The 12,245-nt window shown below is 39.0% G+C and overlaps 1 protein-coding gene across 1 annotated transcript; it reads right to left on the bottom strand.

Annotated features, from left to right (window-relative positions):
- Positions 1–1,456: 1,456 nt before the first annotated feature.
- Positions 1,457–8,487, bottom strand: LOC120427707 (uncharacterized). Its single transcript, XM_052705979.1, has 7 exons — positions 5,141–8,487; positions 4,731–4,952; positions 4,158–4,523; positions 3,859–4,080; positions 3,560–3,747; positions 3,006–3,171; positions 1,457–2,947 (listed from the first exon to the last, which is right to left on the bottom strand). Exons 1-7 carry the CDS (start codon positions 5,241–5,243, stop codon positions 2,511–2,513), a joined length of 1,704 nt encoding a protein of 567 aa, XP_052561939.1. The 5' UTR covers positions 5,244–8,487; the 3' UTR covers positions 1,457–2,510.
- Positions 8,488–12,245: the final 3,758 nt, after the last annotated feature.

The following is a 12,245-nucleotide window of genomic DNA, read 5'->3' as shown; positions in this document are numbered from 1 at the left end:
ATTTTCGGGTGGCTGGACTTCAAGGTCGTTGTCGTCGTTTTCGTCATCCGAACCAATTGAGAGTGCGTCGAACGTGTTGCTGGTTGGGACCGTTGCTGAAGCGCTGCTGCTGGAGGCTGTGGCTGGATTACCTGGAACCGGCGCGGGATGCAAGCGGGATGTCCAGATTTATTCTTAGATCTGGTTTGCACTGGACTTCTGGGCTGGTACAGAGGATGAAGTTTGGTGGAGTCTAATCCATCAAGTGCAGACAAGATGGCAGATTGGCTTGTTTGGTTGTTCGATGTGGAACATTTTGTCACTCGTCCGGGAGACGAGTTCCGCGACTGGCCCGCGTTTAAAAACGGGTTGCGGTGGGTTGAAGTGCCTTTCCGCATCGCGGACACACTAACTCGCGACTTGGCGGTACGATCGCAACGTGAAAACGGGGTTTTTTCGCGGAGCACAAAGAACTGTGATGTAACTGGCTCTGAAGTTGCCAGAGAAGTCCCTATGTAAACTTAAGGTAAAGTTCAATGCAAAGTTCTTTAATTCATTGATTCTATCATCTATGTAATCTGTAGGTATTTTTTTTTTTTTGAAATTAAATATGTCTTTATTGAACTTTCTTATAATAATTACATTTCATTTACATGCTAAGTGGTATGGCTTAATGCTCTTCATCTTTGTTGTATTTTTCGTTTTATTATTAACTGTTCACATTTATTTTATTTACTTCAAATTGTTTTACATTATTGCATTGAATCGAATACATTTGGGTAAAAAAGAAAAAATCACTTTAACATCTAATCCTAACTTAAAACTAAAAAACTAAATTCATTGAAAAATTCAAAATTATTAGAACGAGTTAACTACGAACTGTATTTTAAGATGAATGCTCCAAGCGTTCTTACTTGTTCCTGGCGAGTTTTGCAACCACGCAGTGTTGTTGTCATCTCGATGAAAATGTTCAGAAGTTCTTGTGGTGAAAACAGGTCACTACTGCCTTCACCCGTTGATGCTGGTTGGTTTTCCCTCGGTTGCTGACTGAAGCCTGGAGGTGTTGTATTCTCTGCAACTTTTTGCCGCTGATTCAACGGCAATGGCTGCAGATTTGGAACCACTCGAACAGATCCTGCTACTGGCGACGCCAAAGCAGGAAAATCCACGTCCGTGTATGCTGGTGGTGTTTTGCGACGATTTGGTTGGTGCCTCGTCGTCGCTTGCTGCCGAATTTTTACAAACTCAGCTCGTTTTGGGCAGCTTCGATTCTTGGTCGAATGGTCGCCGCCGCAATTGAAGCATTTAGCTTCGATGTTCTCGTTTATTGTTTCGCAAACTTGAGTTTTGTGCTCACCTCCGCAGGTTGCACAACGACTCTTGATGAAACAGTTCCTTCCACCATGTCCAAACTGCAAGCAGTTCGAACACTGTGTCACGTCACGATGCACTGGACGATAACGTTCCCAAGTCACGATGATGTTGAAAATTGCCCGAACTGCTTTCAGCTCAGACGGCGTTGTCGATCCTTTCTCGAGATGAACCAGGTACAGTTGATCACGATACTTGATGTCCTTGTTGTGTCTCGTCATCTTGAAGACTTCGATCACGTTCAACTTTAGAGTTTTGAGCTCTTCTTTCAGCACACTCACATCCATGTCGTACAGGCCACGGAGGACCTGTTTCATGGGGCGTTTACCTGGATCGTCATGGCTGTAGTATTCAATCTTGGTGTTGTTCAGGAAATCCCGAACGTAGTTGTAATCCTTTCTGGTAGGTAGCAGAATTTTGAGTCCATCAGCACACAAGCGAATGGAAGCTCGTAAAGCACCAGATTTGATAAACCCGGTCAGCCACTTTCGCACCGAATCCGATGACGATGTTTTCACAAAAATGGGTGGCAACTTTTCCCGTCGTTCAAATTCTTCCTTCTCGCTCACGTCCACAGGCAGGGTAGCGAACTGGTTTCCAGACGAATTTTGAGCGTCCTTGCTCAAACTGCCTGGCTTTGCAGGTAGCGCTTCGGCATTCTTTAGCTTCTTCAAATCTGCCGATCCTGCTGGTGAGGACCGCCTCTTTTTCTTGCCGTGAGGCATTTTTGCACTTTTTAGCACTTTTTTGGTGTGTGAGGGACGCACGTCTGACTCGTTGCTCTGCTGGTCGCAGACATAATCTGTAGGTATTGTTTTGTTTACATTGATGTCTTCATCAACTAACATACGGTTACTACTACTAGCAAATTGGTCTAATTCTAGGTCTTCAATTATGTTTTCTTGTTGTGTTTCTTCTGTGTCGCTAGTATCATTTGATTGATGACCTGCATCTGTTACTAACTGTTGATTAGCTCTATCTTTTTTCTCGTGGTTTTCCATATGACGCCGAAAAGTATAAATAGATGAAAATGTTGTGGCACACTCAATACATTCATATGAAAAAAATGATGGCGTTCCATGTCTGAGTCGCAAATGTTCGATCAAATCATCAGCACGTAAAAAAATATCTGAGCAAAGAGAGCACTTCATTTTCACGATTTACTGGAGTGCCTTTGTGAGGCTGAACACGCTGCTCGATTTCGAGTTTTCTACGCCTTCTTCCTGGTAGAAAAAAGTCCTCAAAAAGGCCCACACCAACTCGTTGACCGGAGAAAACTTCAACCCCAGAACCGTTGTAGACTTAACTACAAGATCAATGCACCTTATGAAGCTGCAGGATTTCCAGAATACGTTGTCCTTGAAAACGTAGAACTGTGCCAACTCCGTATCGTTAGCGCCAACGACGATTATTGTCGGTTGGAGCAAGTCGCGCTTCTTCTTGCTGAGTTCGATGATAGGTCCGATGTCGTTCGCCGTGTAACAATGAACTAGATGGTCTTTCTGCGCATCCAGAATTGTTGGAAGCTTTCGCTTTCCAATCCTTTTCGGCTTCAAAACGGTTGGGAACAGCTTGAAGATGTGGTAATCACGTGAACCTAGAAATTATAAATCGTAATTATTATTGAGTATTTTTACAAATACTAATGTTCTCACATTTGTTCATTGAGAACTGGATGATTTTCTCAAGCAGCTTAATCCCAGATCGATCTGCAATGTTGCAATGTTTGGCGTGCTGAATGAATTTCGGAACGAAACTCTCCCATCGCGATAGCAGCTGGTTGGCCGCCTGCGGGTTCCGATACTCGTAGTCCCAGTCGATCTGAGAATGGAATAGTCCAGCATTAGAATAGAATCTTAGATAAATGTCACCTATGGGAGCGTTCTTTTATTACCTAGTTAGAGGGGGGGAGGGGTGTCGGCGTCTGTTACGAAATGTTACGAAAGTTGGGGGAGGGGATGGGGGGGGGTCTTGATGAAAAATTATGTTACGTAACGCAAAATTTTCAAATAAGCACTCATAAAAATTTGCAAAATGACGTTATGCGTAACGTAATAAAGGAACGCTCCCTATGCTGATGATAGCTTTTTTCAGAAGAACTTCCTAATCACCCCCCGCCCCCTTACCTTCCCATGTGTGCTGCTCATTTGGCGTAGTATTTTTAAATTTTCTCTATGAAATTCAATTGATTCGTTACTACATAGCTTACCAGCGTAGGTCCTACTGCGTCTTTGAACCGGGGCCAGTTATCCAGAATCTTTTCGAGTTTGGAAGGAGGTTCCACTTCGTCGATCGTCTGTTTGCGGTAAGCAGCTGTAGCTTTCCACTTAACTTGCAGCACATCAAACGGGGCGTCGTTGTGCTTCAGCCAAGCTTGGTCGTCGTGTTGCTGTTGAGCTGAAAAATTAAACATTTGTTGTAATTTGATTCCGAATAGGGTGGCTTATTTCTTTCATGAAGAGGGGGCTGGGAGGGGATTGAGTCAAGTTTAAGGTTAAAAATACTAACAAGGTTCGACGGGCGGTGCTCGGTTTTCAGAGATCTTTGGCTTTTTCTTCGATGGCGATCGAAACTTCCCGCGAATCGGCGAGTTGAAATACTTGTGGTAGATCAGTCCGGATGGGTTGCTCTTCTTGATGGTTTTGTCACGAGGGGTGTAGTACGTTTCCTGTGTAAACAAAGAAAGAAACAAAAAGAAAATAATTGTTTTAGTTAGATCAACTAAGGAGAGGAAATCATTATGTTAGTGCGTGCGTGTAAGATTGTGTTGAACATTAATGGTGTTCAGTGAGTTTAACTTGAATTGCTTATTCCCATGTCAGGCATGGGAAACTTTCGTCCAGCTGCGATATACGAATCAACAATGACACCGGCCAGGTCCGTCCTTAGAGATTTGGTGAGAGTTTTGTACTGTTCGTAGTATCTGACTACTATTTTCCCTTTCTCGTTAGTCTGGAGGAGCGCGTTCAAGTCAGTAGCTCGCACGGAAGAACTGTTCAGCTGGATTTTCCTCGGTTTTGAGCTGCCTTCTTGTGGAGGAACGAACATAACAGATGCTGGCCAAGTTTGTAATTTTTGACGAAGGCGCACTTTTTCGTCCATGAGCTCCTTCCCAAACAATTCTTGCAGATCTGACTCTCTCAACAGCTTAAGCGTATCAACCTTCACTTTTCCTAGAATACAAAAATGATTCAGAATAAGAAAAAGAGTGATAGATTATATTTCAAGCAAAACATTGTACTAGGGCCGAAGCCGAAGTGTAAACAAAGAGTTTATCCTGCTTGTTCCTAAAGTAAACATCAACTGACGTGAGCAGTATACTCTTTGTTTACACTTCGGCTTCGGCTCTATTACAATGTTTTGCTTAATTTATTGAATACCTTCTAACACATTGAAGACTTCAGCTCCAAGGTTCCAGCGCGTGACAATGAGATTTTGAAGATCAGATGAGGTTATGTTTCGCGGGGGGTGGTTCTCTTTGCTTCCATCTATGGATGTAATCGATGATTGAGACGATACACGCTCGGATTCTTCATCCTCACTGTCGGAATCTTTGGCAGTGTCCTCGTTGCTGGACGTCCCATCAGAGCTTGCATCAGCATCTATTATATACAAAAAAAAAAAAAATGCAGTAAATTATCAAACTTTGTTTGGAATAAATAATTTCGGTATTAACGCATCGGTCCCGATGTCAATCCCGGAAAATGTTCCGGTAGACGGAATTTCAGATATTGTAATAGATTAACAAAGGACATAACCTTATTTCCTCCATGCTGTAAAAAACACTCACCAGAATTAGAGTCTCCGGCACTCTGACCGGTTTCACTGTCCGAATCGTCGCTGCCGGACTTTGCCGGATTGCCAACGTCCACAAAGCGAATTCCTTTTTCCATTTCCGGACCAGCTTCGTTAAATTTACCTCACTTAGAATCCGACTAATCCGCTAATCAACACTCCGGAAACACAAGCCAAGATTTTTGACACATGAGCCTACGAACGAGTCTGGGACAGTTCACAGATAACCAAACGCTAGAAATTTGTACAGAACTTTCTAGGCGCCCAAAGAAAAAATCTGCAAACTTATCGCTCACTTTGATAATTTTTAATTATTTAATAACTAGAAAACATAGCAAAAACGAATATATATTTTAAAACATAATTTACTTTCAAAATAAAAATATATACTTTTAATTCAACCAACACATTATTTTTCATAGTTTGTAACAGCAAAAGCAAAAGTTTTCAAAGTAAAAAAAAATACTCTTATCCTAACGATTTAAAGCCACTTTTTGTCGTAAGAGTTGAATACTGTCATCATGACCATATTTTTTCTTTGGAGCAATTCCAGCTCAAATCAAGAATTTTTCTGGTACTTATGTACCCGACCCTCTCCGATTTCAATGAAACTTTTTAGACATGTTATCCTAGGCCTATATAAACCATTTTTGTGTATATGGAGCCAATAGTACTCGAAAATAACATTTGAGAAGGGCGTAAGGTATTTAAATATTGTTGTATTTTGCAATTTAAAAATTACTGTATCTCGAAGCCGTTGCGTCGTATCAAAAAGTGGTCAAAGACAAACTTGTAGGAAATTGGACGGGCTTTCTGAAAAAAATACACTGAAACAAAAATACACGCCACTTCTATGAGATTTTTCGATTTTTATGTCTAAAACTTAAATTTAAAGGTGTTGTCACGATTTTTTTTCGTTCAAAATTTTTGAGTAAATCGCCTAAGATGTTACCAAAAGACTGACGAAAAATGCAGGATGGTATGTCCCTCCTAAAAAAACACAAAAATCATTTACTAAAACTGTTTTTTTGAAAAGTGGTCTAATCGTCAAAATTTTCAAAAACCCATAGTGAGAATCGATTCCCCAGACAATTTCACATAAAAGTCTCCATATTGACCATTGTCCTATGTCCAATCCTTGGGAAGATACAGCGGTTTTAAAAATAAAAATGATGAAAAATTGGGTTTTTTGATGGTTTTTGGCAATTTCTATATGACATACTTGGTTATTCAGTCTCGTAAATATTTTTACCGGAAAGCTCGTCAAATTTCCCATAAGTTTGCCTGAGACAGCTTTTTGATTTGACTCGTTTTGATATTTACGTACGCTAATTTACTATCCAGGTTTCTACCACACTGGAAAAAATATTCCCTTTTCAGTTATTAACAATGTAATTTAGCTTATATCTGTAAGCCCTTATATCCAATTGAAATGCTGTCAAAGGCAAACTTATGGGAAATTGGGCGAGCTTTCCGGTAAAAATATTTACGAGACTGAAAAACCAAGTCTGTCATATAGAAATTGCCAAAAACCATATAAAAACCCATTTTTTCATCATTTTTATTTCTAAAACCGCTGTATCTTCCCAAGGATTGGACATAGGACAATGGTCAATATGGAGACTTTTATGTGAAATTGTCTGGGGAATCGATTCTCACTATGGGTTTTTGAAAATTTTGACGATTAGACCACTTTTCAAAAAAACAGTTTTAGTAAATGATTTTTGTGTTTTTTTAGGAGGGACATACCATCCTGCATTTTTCGTCAGTCTTTTGGTAACATCTTAGGCAATTTACTCAAAAATTTTGAACGAAAAAAAATCGTGACAACACCTTTAAATTTAAGTTTTAGACATAAAAATCGAAAAATCACATAGAAGTGGCGTGTATTTTTGTTTCAGTGTATTTTTTTCAGAAAGCCCGTCCAATTTCCTACAAGTTTGTCTTTGACCACTTTTTGATACGACGCAACGGCTTCGAGATACAGTAATTTTTAAATTGCAAAATACACTAATATTTTAATACCTTACGCCCTTCTCAAATGTTATTTTCGAGTACTATTGGCTCCATATACACAAAAATGGCTTATATAGGCCTAGGATAACATGTCTAAAAAGTTTCATTGAAATCGGAGAGGGTCGGGTACATAAGTTCCAGAAAAATTCCCGATTTGAGCTGGAATTGCTCTTTGTGTGAAGTAGCACTCATAACTTGTCGTCTGTTGAATAACAGTTAGACAGCTGTTTTTGATCAACATACGAGAAAAAATTTCAACGTTAGTTAAATAACAGTTTATTTCACTACTTGTATACCTGACTTATGTAACTCTTGAGATTTGTGCCACACAAGTGTTACAACAGAGTCAACCAACATGCAACTTCACTCTTTTACAACTTTTACACACAACATAGGGAATATGCACTCGCTCCTAACCCCATGCAATTTGCTTTTTTTCACTATTAAAACAATTTATTTTGGAACACTTTTGATAGAAATTTGCTTGCTCACTTCCTTTTGAGCTGTTTATCACTTTATTTCACTCGAAAACACTTTTTATGAGCTGTAATTGAACGTCAAAGTGCTGATATGCCAAGATGCTGTTCCCTCATCTGCAATGTTTTGCTCGAAAACAGTTTGTTGAATAAAAACAATATTGCACTGTTTGTTTCACTGCTTATCTAACATTGTCATGCGACGACACCTTCAGAAAAATGGGCGTGACCAACCATTCTATAAATAACCATAGGTTTTCTCGCTTTGTTACACAAATGTTATTGGGGAATAGATAATACACGCAGAAAAATCAAGCCTATTTGAATCAAAAAAATATTTTGTTGTTTCAATTTGACGATTTTTTGTTAAAGTAACCCTGAAAACCAATTGAAACAACTCAAAACTTTGAGTTGAATTAACTTACTGTATTTTGTCGAACTCTTTGAAAAATAACAACAAAATTGTCGCTTTGATTCTACCTAAAACAGCGTTGATTCAACTTAACTTAATTTTTTGGTTTAAATAAAAACTATTGTTGTTTACACGTGCCCGCTATCTGTCAAAATGTTAAGTTTTTTCTCGGCAAGCGGATGATCCATCTTCGAAGTTCGTTTTTTTTTTCGTTCCGTGCGGCCAGGTCATACGTGTGATTATATCCGTGGTCTGTTCTTTTGCGCGGCAATGAGCGTGAGCAATGATTTGTGAAATTCGGGACGGAAGTGCTCGAGATTCGAGGTGATTTTAAAGCCACCAAGAACCAGGACTCAACAGGTTGCAAGGCGGAGAACCAACCCAGCTCAGCAGATCGAATGGAAATCCCAAAAAAATAGCCTTCGACGAAACCAGCTTCGTAAGCATCTTATCATTTTACCTCAAAAGTCCCTTTTTAACGCTTTTTCCACACTTGCAGAAGTCTGTGGAAAACCACGATCTACCTGGAAGCCAGTACTGGCGTGATAACATGGCCGCCCAACTTAGCAAACTTGGCGGTTCAACGAGCAACACCTCTGAGCAACACCAGGTGCAGTGCAAGGACAGCGTTCAAGATTGTTCAAGAGTCGATTGGAATTATTTGAGATTTTCAATAAAATTTGAAAAATGAATTGCTGATATTATTTATTGATTCAATAGAAATAATCACCAGAAAATTACAAAAATATACTCAGTTGTTTCAACAAAAAATCCAGATTTAATTCAACAAAAAACCGACGTAGTTTCAACAAAATTCTGATTTGAACGCACTATCTGTCAAATCTCGATCAACAAAAGTTAGGGTAGATTCAACAAAAAAACTGCTTTGAAATAAAAAAAATGTCCCGATTTGAAACAACAAAATTCGAGGGTTGATTCAATGCATTTTTTTTTGTTGATTATATTCAACAAAATATTTTGTTGAATCAAACCTCGTACAGGCTGATTCTACAAAATATTTTTCTGCGTGTATAACTGATGCTCAACATACATATTCAACTTGACATTGCGTGTTGTTAGGTGGTGTGAATTTGTACATGAGGAATTTAGAGTTTCAATAATGTTTATTTATTGAAGATTGCTATAGTTTTGATTGTTGACCGATTCATTTGAGAACATATCGCTGGTAAAAGCTATAAAAATTAACAGCTTATAGAGTTTATGATAGAGAAAACAACAAATCAAAATCATACCGATTTTCAATATTACTCCGTGGTACGGTAATCGAAATGACAGTTGAAACGGTTTGTTATAACAAAGTTGTATAGTGGAGTTATAAAAACTGACTTGAAACAAACTTATATAACTTCAATTCCAATGACAGCCTTCGTTGGAGTTAAGTTCTTTAGCTATCAAAACAGACAGCAGCCTTCTTATTGACGCTTGGGCCAGCTTGTTTACTATGAAGCCCCGTGGAGAGATGTGGAAGCGCGCCTGGACCTGCCGTGGAGATAACAACAAATCGTCGAAGTCATCGGATCGAATCTTGGGAAAGAGGAAGTTCACCAAAAAAGGAAAATCTAAAAGTTCGCCATGCAGGGAATTTCTCACTAATCACATGCGCGCCATGATTGCTTCTCTTTTTTTTAATTTAAATTTCAAATTATTTTAAATAAATCTTGCAGAAACAAGCGTACTTTTTTATTAGCTTCATCGTTGATTGAAATTCTAATAAGAAACGTAAGTTAGTCGACGGTTAGACAGCTGTTTTCAATCTAACTTTCCTTTCCAGTGTGCGCTTAGATTTTACAGCACAGCCGTAAACCACGCCCCCTTTTTTCGATGAATCTCTTGTTAGACAGTGTTGTCAAATACATTTGTACAACTTACTCTGATAACTTGCATCTTTTTCCGGCATGTTATACAATATAAAAAAGTGCGCTTTTTCCAGTTCACAGGAGTTGTAGAACAAGTTGTGGTAACGAGGATTGGTTATACAACCTGTTAGGAAATACGTTTATCTGACAAAGTGTGTTGCTTGGGAAACCACTCGTCCAAAATGCTTTCTTTTGGTTTTTTTTAGTTTCCACCGTCGCCAATCTCCAATTTTTATTTAACCTTCGGGAAGTCGCGCAAAAAAAAACTACAAGAGCAGTCGCGTGGTGTACTTTGTGCACCTGTCAGAAATTTTCAAATAAACCGAATATAATTCCAAATAGGAAAAAACAATGTTCTACAAAGTTGTTAATTCCACCAATTAGAATGCCATCAGATATCTAACCACCATCCAAATAACCCGGGGGGCCCCGGGGATGTTCCGAAGAGGGGACATTTCCGAAATTCTGGTCCGCTAGGCATGATGGGTGTCAAACTTCATAATTTTCAAAGGCAGACCTCTATATGGACATTTTAAGTATCAAAGATGATCTGGCCACCATCCGGGTTAACCCGGTGGCCTTGGGGATGTTCCGGAGAGGGGACATTGCCGAAATTCTGGTCCGCTAGGCATGATGGGTGTCAAACTTCATAATTTTCAAAGGCAAACCTCAATATGAACATTTTTAGTGCAATAGGTGATCTGGCCACAATACGGACTAACCCGGTGGCCCCGGGAATGTTCCGAAGGGGGGACATTTCCGGAAATCCGGTCCACAAGCATGATGGGTGTCAAACTTCATTGTTTTCAATGGCAAACTTCAATAGGAACATTTTTAGTGATCTGACCCCAATACGGATTAACCCGGTGGCTCCGGGGATGTTCCGAAGAGGGGACATTTCCGAAATTCTGGTCCGCTAGGCATGATGGGTGTCAAACTTCATAATTTTCAAAGACAAACCTCAATATGAACATTTTTAGTGTAATAGGTGATCTGGCCTCAATATGGACTAACCCGGTGGCCCCGAGGATGTTCCGAAGGGAGGACATTTCCGAAATTCGGTCCACAAGCCATGATGGGTGTCAAACTTCACAATATTCAACGGCAACCCTCAATATGAACATTTTTAGTGCTATAGGTGATCTGGCCACAATACGGACTAACCCGGTGGCCCGGAGATGTTCCGAAGAGGGAACATTTCCGGACATCCGGTCCAGAAGGCATGATGAGTGTCAAAATTCCCAATTTTCAAAGGCAGTCCTCTATATGGACATTTATAGTGCCATAGGTGATCTGACCACAATACGGACTACCCCGGTGGCCCCGAAATCCCAAATCTGCAATAACAAGATCATTTCTAGAGCTTTTTGGGACTCCAAACTGTACTGTATTTTTTTAAGTATTCTTCATGGTGAATGATTTTTCCTATGTTTAAAAATCTGTTTATGTCCTGCTTACTCGTAGTAATCAAAAAACTTGTTATAAGATTTTAATCCGAATGTATAAAAAAATATAATATGTTTTTCTAAGATGATGAATAATGACCCAAAGCAACATTTTAACTATTTTTTTTTCTTCGCTAGGACTACTTTAAATTTTCAGTGATTAAATATTTACAGTACTTACGGAAAATTAAATATACACCAATAATCTTAACGCAGAATGCATATATATTTTTTAATCGTAATTAATTTGGGTGCCAATGGAAAGCATAAAATGATTTATGGCCTTACTTACATACGTTATCTAAATTAAGATTTTTTAAACCCCCCAACATAGTAGTCATGTCGTCATTAAGAGTAATAGGCATTTTCAACAAGTTTCATTTAATTTTTTCTCGAACTTTTTTTCGAACATCAATATGGCTAAATATTTTCCTCTTTTTAGAGTAGGGCAGCGAAAGGCCAAGAAGGTTGAATCAGTCAGAAATAAATGAATTAACAACAAGAATAATCTGTATACAATATAAGTCATCTAGTGTTTCTGATTGGCTTTATATTATTTTGCTTCAAAATTTATAAGTATCATAATTCCCGGGAGTTTCGACCAAATTTCCCGGGAACAAAGAGTTCCAAAAATTTCATATTTCTTTGATTTTTTCGGGTATTCCGTGGTCTAAACATAGCGACGCCATCCCCGTATTATATGTGTTGGTGAGAACTGCAGATCGCTGCAATGTTTACACGCGGGCAAAATTGATCTACGGGCTTGCTGCAAAAAATGTTATAAAATGTGACATTTTCTGCAGCAAATCCACTGTTGCAGATTTTGAGATATATTTTTCCTTTGGGTGTAGTTTTTAGTCTTTGATTTTTTTTT

This window comes from Culex pipiens, chromosome 1 (genome assembly GCF_016801865.2).
Source record: "Culex pipiens pallens isolate TS chromosome 1, TS_CPP_V2, whole genome shotgun sequence".
In the NCBI taxonomy this organism is placed as follows: domain Eukaryota; kingdom Metazoa; phylum Arthropoda; class Insecta; order Diptera; family Culicidae; genus Culex; species Culex pipiens.
This window is presented reverse-complemented; position numbering and strand designations above follow the sequence as displayed.